The 8,044-nt window shown below is 39.2% G+C and overlaps 1 protein-coding gene across 1 annotated transcript; it reads right to left on the reverse strand.

Moving 5' to 3' along the window:
* Positions 1 to 2,252: 2,252 nt before the first annotated feature.
* Positions 2,253 to 7,123, reverse strand: tmed4 (transmembrane p24 trafficking protein 4). Its single transcript, XM_058644250.1, has 5 exons — positions 6,876 to 7,123; positions 5,473 to 5,573; positions 5,248 to 5,373; positions 4,078 to 4,224; positions 2,253 to 3,989 (listed from the first exon to the last, which is right to left on the reverse strand). The coding sequence occupies exons 1-5, from the start codon at positions 7,012 to 7,014 to the stop codon at positions 3,840 to 3,842; spliced, it is 663 nt and encodes a 220-aa protein (XP_058500233.1). The 5' UTR covers positions 7,015 to 7,123; the 3' UTR covers positions 2,253 to 3,839.
* Positions 7,124 to 8,044: the final 921 nt, after the last annotated feature.

The raw sequence follows: 8,044 nt of genomic DNA on the forward strand, positions 1-8,044 counted from the left end.
AGGGTCTTTCCGTGTCTACGTCGCACATGGTTGTTCTGATTTTAACCAAACTTGGTAAACGTGTTGCTCTCATGATTCCAAACACATTTCTAATATATTTCCATTAGCTCTGCCCACTCAGAAGTCGGCCATTTTAGGAAAACAAAAGTAGCTTGTTAAACTTTGGTTTCCAAAGACAATCTTCACATGTGGTCTTAATCCTCTTCTGTTAATACACTCCTGACCAACATTTGAAGAATTGACATTTTGCACAGTTGGATCTTAAGAAGGTTTTAAGAAGAGCCATTTGTTGAGACGGTTTCTTTATTATAACGACGACATGCAGGTAACATCTGGAACAAATTACAATAATTCAAGTGTAGCTAAAAAACAACTGCATTTCAACAAATGAATTCAAAGCTGCTGTCAGTAAAAAAGCGTTTTGTTTTTTTTCGGTCACTCTCAACATTCTATCCAATCAGAACTCCACAAAGAGTCAATAAATAAGTGACATTTGCTTGTATTTGAAAGTTACGCGTGTCCACTTAAAAGTTGCTGACAGCAGCTTTAAATCTATATGTTGAAAAAAAATGACTTAAACTTCATAAATTGAACCATTTATTTCTCATTAGGGAAAAAGGAGAATGTAGAATGCTGTAAAACTACCACCAACACCAAAGAAGAAACTCACTAATGAATTGAATCAGTGCTGAGAGATTAAGCAATAAAAAGCCCAAGCAAACGATTGGTGACCATTTAAAAACACTGAGTCGATATCATATTAAAAGGCATTAGAAAACATACAGGACTGGTTATTTACAGCCTGATCCTGACACTTCACAGACTGAATAAAAACAATGAGCAAGAAAAGAATTCACAACAAACAGACGCATTCGTATGGAATATAAATGGTTTATAACGCACTCTACGTCATTTGTTTATCATTGTTCTCTTTCTGTGGAGAATCTTTTACTGGTAAATAAATGGACTGACAGTAGAACACAGCAGTGTGTGTGTACTTCATGTATAAATGGATGAACTAGAAATATGACATTTAATGCACGACATTAGCCACCTCCAGCACAACTGAACAAGCGACGTTTTCCAGTTAAGGCCACAAGGTGGAGCTGAATCTGTTCTGTGAGAAACGTGCGTCATATGATGACCTTTGACCATATTAATATTCACACGTGTAGTTTAAAGCACACTGGGGCTGCAACTATAATGGTTTAAGTACGTTTACACAAAATGTCAGGAAATGTTGAAAAATGTCAACCGTTGTTTCCCCAAAACCTCTGAATGATGATGTTCACAATTGAACAGTTTGAATGATTTCTTTGCCACATGGAGCAAAGAAACCAGACAATATTCACATTTAAACAACTAAAAATGTATCATGTAACTTGGCAATCGATTAATCGTTGCAGCCCCACGACACACGATGGATTAGTTGAGGTTTTTTAGGCTCTATTCACGGAAACACTTTAAAAGAGTCTCAGTCTGAGTCTGCAGATAAACCAGAGTACGAGAAATGTCCAAAGAAAATAGATTTAGTTCACTGTGAAAATGCAGCAGGTCAGAGCGAAAGGACACGGTGGTCTTTAATGTGTCCTCAAACCACCACCTAATGTGGTTTTTGTGATCTGATCTCGTTCAATCTGTCCACTTATGCTTCAATCCTTATGTTGCTTAATTTGACACACTGTACCTTTAAATGTCAGTTACATTAATAAAGAAAGTCTTCCGTGCTACTCAACAGCGACAGTGTGTTACAGGTTGTTATAAACCATTTATTAAGGGTTCATTCACTGCTTATAAACAATCAAAATACCAGCGTTTAAGCAAAGTTTAACGTGTAATGAATCACGGTCTGTATAATATTAGCTCTAGTGTGACTACAACAGAAAGCCTATGTCCAAAAATTAACATTAACCACAATGGAAATAAAACTGGGAGTCAATAAATCTACGGATGCACATATATACATGTGTATATACATATACATATATACATTTATATATACACATGCATATATATATATATATATATACATACATATATATATATATATATACATATATATATACATATATATATACATACATATATATATACATATATACATATATATATACATATATATATATATATACACACATATATACATATATATGTGTGTATACATATATATATATACACACATATATATCCACACAAACATATATATACATATACATATACATATATATATACACATATATATACATATGTGTATATATACACACACACACATACATACATTTTACATTTGAAATTAACAGAATATTTTGCGTACTTGTGTCTCAGCACATTTTCTTTTTCATTGAGCAAAATAAATAAACATAAATAACAAGTAATAGTTGGATAATAGAGGACACAAGCATAGAAGGAGAAGAAGAAGGGAACGGTCTGTTCGTGCGTCCCTAAATAAAATAAATGACTTGGTTATAACTCGCGCGTCCACTGCTGCAGTCACTCACTCCTGTATGATGTAAAAACAATGTTGAAATCCTCTTCACGTTACAAATAGTTGTTGATGAACAAAGTTGTCTGAGATCAAAAAATAAACCAACACCCCGCCCCCTCCTGTCCGTTCCAGCGCCAAAGCTCCGCCCTCAAAACACTCACAACATCCTTTTTTTTCCCAAACAAGTTTAGTTATCGATGGCTTTGTTTAGACTGCAGCCCGGATCGGATTTGTAAGCATATGTGATCAGAATCTAATCTTCTAGTCTAGTCTAATCCTCGTGGATTTGTGTAGTTACAGACCACGCCCTTGGAAAAACAAGTAGTCTAAAACAAAATGGACGACAAGAAATCTGTGCCTGTTTCCTTTGATTCACTTCCGTCTCTCCAGACCTCCGTCGTTGTTGTCGTCATTCGAGCCGCGCTGCGAGTGACGCAGAAGACACTTATCTGAAATCCAGACTGAAACGGATCTGTAAAAATTTGATCAGAATCAGACTCAAAAAACCACCTCAGTACGTAGTTTGACTGATCATCATGATAATCAGGCTGTAGAAAAGTGCTTCTGCAGCTATATCCAAGATAACGTTCCTTTTCCATATCTGGCAGTTATTCAACCGTTTAGGAACTACAGTACGGAGAAGCTGACGTCACAAACGTGTGCCGCGCTGGGAAGTCCTGAGGTTCTACCGTAATGACAAGTATATGTGCGCAAAGCTCTATTTCTCTGCTTTCTGGTATCCATCCATCCATCTGTCCAACTTCTACCGCTTAGTCTACCGCGGGGTCTCACCGTGGACAGATGGTGGTCCACAGTTTTTGAGTTTTCTCCATCACAAACAGTTTAGGAGTTGTGGTTTTGACACGTACGCATGCCAAATCCAGGACGACGACAGGATTGGTAACAGAAGGGTTAAAATCCGATTTGGGCTGCAGTCTAAACCGAGGCCTAAAAGGTTGTGAAGAGGATAAATCTTGTTCAATAACAAGATTTAAAAACGTGTTCACGGACGAAATCACGGACTATTACTTAAATTGTGTCTCTGCGTCGTCTTCTTTCACAGGCAGATAGAAAACTGATGGTTCGGTCCAATGTTGTGGAAACAAAAACATAAAAGGCAACAGGAATGTGTGCTGCTAACAAAACAACACAACAATGTCTCAGACTCAGATAATAACTGCTCCTGGGAGTTTGCTCGTACCATTTGTGGCTGATAGTAAGTCCGTTGGTCTGTTCCTGGATGTCTCTGCGTCCCTGCACCCCAGACGTGTCTCTGTCCCACTCAAGTCAACATTGTCTTTGTGAGTCATTAACTGCGTTTCCTGGTGCCGCTCGTGCTCAGACGTAATGTCTACTACACGAGTTTCTTGGCCTCAAAGAAGCTTTTCAGGTGCTTCATCTGCCAAATCCCAGTGATGATGAGGATAAGTGTTTGAGCGATGGACCACCACAGGACACGCTGGTTGGTGCTTTCACTTGTCATGCGGAAGCGCTCCTCGCGGTACTGGAACAAAGACATGACATGATGAAGTTAGTAGACAGTTAAAAAACCCACGTATCTCATAAATGTGGTGTGTGTTTTAAGCACTGACTCTCTGGTAGTTTTGCTCCTTCTGGATCTGCTCCACTTGGTCCAGAAGTTGTCGGACTCGCAGCTGCAGCTCGGTGAGTTTGTCCTTCGCTGCAATCTCAGGGTAGTTGTTTGTGTGTTCTCCAACTTGAATGTCCAGATGCACTCTCTGCAACATCGACAGATGAACACTGTTAATCTTTCATTTTGACAATGTCTGATTGTGGCAGGAAACGCCGTCGAATACCGAGATAACGTAGGAAAACTATTCTGAAGATATCGTCGTCTTTGGCCGATGACGAAGGGAAGCCTGGACAACTACACTTTTAACTAAACCTGAACTATTACTTCAAAGCTCCAAGCATTACTCTTAATTCCTCAGGGGCTCCTGAGCTTTGTGCTAATCAGCCAGAATAACCGGAAACACCTGTGTGTGTGTGTGTGTGTATATAACTGCATTTCCACCCAAATCTTCAGTGTAGTTCAGCTCATTATTGTACAGTTTAGAACTGTAAACCCTGATTTAAGGAGTAAAAAAAGGCACAGCACAGAGCACATTATCCCCAACATCCCAATATCAAAACCCACCTTTACAGCCCTGGGTTCAAAACCTCCCTATTCCCACAGGCAAAATCAATTCAAAGAGACACACTAACAGCTTTTTGCATTAATATAACAAGAACAATAATAACAATAATAACAATAATAATAATCATAGTAATGATATATAACTTCTTCACAGTCCAATCAAGCCTAATCAAATACTTCAGTGGACAGAAGCCCAACTAATCACACAATGAGCCAGCCTTGAAGGTGTCGATGGAGAGAAAAGAAACTCCCTTTTAACATGTGCAGCATCTGCCTTGGCCAGTTGGGGTGAAAGTAGAATAGGGGACAGAAGAGAGGTGGGGGAGAGAAAGGGGAAGAGAGAGTTTGCCAAGGAGGATCTCCAACACCCAGTGACTAATTCTTCACGTCAGGAACACCACACCCGACAGAAGCCAGAGATCAGCTGAGCAGAAATGCCTTCCACTCCCTCTTTTGTTTCTTAAACTGAACATTTCTCAAACCGTTTCCAATCATTATTTACCCAACGACCCTTTCTTATCTCGGTCCCAACTGTTGAACACTATTCAACAAAGAATGTAAACACGATCAACCAGTTACATGTGAGCGGTGACTGCGTTCGTACCAGTTTCCCACCGGCAAACAGAGCCATCTTGGTGGAGTTTGAGTGCAGACAGATCTGATGTTCTCCTGGAGTGTGGGAGGTGAAGGTGAACCGTCCGTCTGATCCGTACTGACGAGAGAGGATAATCTGAGAGGGGGGAGTCGAAAGAGAAACGTCTCAATGTCATTGTCATATGTACAGCAAAAATGTGGGTGTGTTTGATAAAAGTGTGTCCTCTGTTCTGACCTTTGTGTCTGGATCCTTGATCTCCACATGCATCCCAAGACCTGGGGTGGCTGGGAGGAAGGAATTGGTCTGCTTGTCCCACAGCTGAGTCCTGTATTTTCCTGTCAAACACACACAAATGCCATATTTTGTCAATAGAGCTTTTTTTAAATTGGAAAATAAAATAATTTTTTTATTGAACAATTTGGAGTCAACACCATTATTGTGATCTTGTGTTACCACATGTGGTAAATAACTGTCAGTGGAGTGGACTAATGGTGCCTTCAAAAAGAGTTGTGTTTACTGTGTTTATGAGATAAATCCATGTGGTTCATTGCATTGTTTATGGAAAGTTTGTTAAAGCTTCAAGTTCACAAGTTATTATGTTTTTACTGGTGTTTTCACAAATGGGCAGATTCCACTGAGGTTAACTTTTCAGTGGAAGGCAAATTAATGTATATATAATAGTTTGTTTTCCTTCACAGTGGACTGATGAGGACCAATCGGGAAGCGGGTAAGCACGTCATTGTTACATCAATGTTTTATCCACACGGAAATGTGAGGAAAATGCAGCACTGATTTTTTTCAAATTCAAATAAAAACAGAGAGAGTAGCACTTTCAAAACGCTCCATTTTCAAGTCTTGAAAAAATCAGGGTGTGGACGGCAAGTTCACCCCAAGCCTAAGAAACGGTGAATTACTGTGGTATTATTGTCATAAATACAATACCAATAGTTTCAGGTGGAAAAAAGTTTATTGAACAAGAGGTTGAAATTAAGGCTGCACAATATATTAAAAATGTGCAGTTGTAGTTTTGTTTGGCAAACCATTTATATTTTTCATTTATTGTTGTTATTCATTTTCTTCCAAAACGGTGGCCTAGCACACTTTTACTTTTTTACTTCTTTACTCCCCTCATACTGCAACGACCTCAATTTAAAGGTGGGTAATGAGAGGAGAATTGGTTCGAATTGTTCCCATCTAGAACCCATCTTTGTAAACAAAATAAAATAAAATCACGTTATTGGAACAGAAAACAATGCATTTCCTTTAAAAGGTCTTTTAATTTTTAGATAATTGTCGCATATCAAGTGTTTTCGTGGTGGAACAGCTCGACAGCTGTTTGCTCGTCATCGAATCAGCCACTTCATAATCTGTCAATTATTACAGTAATAATTTTGACAGATTAACCCTAATCTGGGATGTTCTGCTGTCGAACCTCACAGGAAACACTGTAGCCTCTTCTTACGGGGTGTTCACCAGCTACAGACTACAATAGTAAACCGTGCTAAGTCTCATATGAGCACGGACTCGCCGCCGTCGTCTGTGTCGCTTCATTCAGAGTTGGCTAGTTAGCTTTGTCGAGCTAATGAGCTAACACAGCAGCAGCAGCAGCAGCAGCAGCAGCAGCAGCAGTATCTTACCAATAACCATGGTCTCGTCGGGAATTTCCTCAATGAAGCATTTCTTCTCCGTCTCCCCGATGTGGAAGTAAAGTGCGTGACTCGGGTAAATCCACGCGAACATTAAAAACAGCCCGGTTACAGTGTTGGGGAGCGTCATTATCGCGCTGTCTCTTCCACGCACACACTCACAGGTGTATGTTTATTATTCGTGCCTCCTTCTCTTTGACGGACATTCAGCGCGAGCAGGAAGGAAGAGATGGTGTAGCGACCTCCCTCTGTGACGTCACATCCCTCTGCGGAAGACAGGGGGCGGGGGGGATTTCCTGGGGCAAGTGGAGCTGTTTTCCCCCTCAGTAAATCTTCTCAGGCACCAACAGAGTACATATTATTACAACAGTGTGATATAAAAAAATTAAATAACATTTGAATCACATTCCTCCAAATAAAACAGCACAAGCTACAGTTTTGTGTTATCTACTGGTGAGATTACAGATTACTGGTGTAGTATGGGTATGGAGGATGATCAATGACATAATAATAAATACATACATAAATGAATAAATAAATAAATAAATTAATTAATTAATTAATAGAAGAATAAAGAAACAGAAATACTGAAATAAATGTATTTATCAATGTGTTTCTTAATGGTCGATTTATTTATCCATTTCTTTTTCTTGTTACTTTAATTTGATTTATAAAACAAGCTACTTTTTTTACTTGGGTACATTTTTAGACCAGTACTTTTATTATTATTATAATTATTGTTATTATTATTGTTATTGTTGTTGTTATTGTGTTATTATTATTCAGAGCTTGATTCTTCTTCTTTTACTTTTCGGCTGCTCCCTTCAGGTGTCGCCACAGCGAATCAACTTTCTCCATCTCACCCTGTTCTCTGTATCCCCATCTCTGTCACACCAACTAACTTCATGTCCTCTTTCCCTACATCCATAAACCTTCTCTTTGGTCTTCCTCTGGACCTCCTGCCTGGCAGTTCCAACCCCAGCATCCTTCTACCAATATACTCACTATCCCTCCTCTGTACACGACCAAACCATCTCATTGTGGCCTCTCTGACCTTATCTCCAAAACATCTAACATGTGCTGTTCCTCTGATTGACTCATTCCTGATCCTATCCATCTTCGTCACTCCCAAAGAGAACCTCAACATCTTCATCTCTGCT

Source organism: Solea solea, chromosome 11 (genome assembly GCF_958295425.1).
Source record: "Solea solea chromosome 11, fSolSol10.1, whole genome shotgun sequence".
NCBI classification, from domain to species: Eukaryota; Metazoa; Chordata; class Actinopteri; order Pleuronectiformes; family Soleidae; genus Solea; species Solea solea.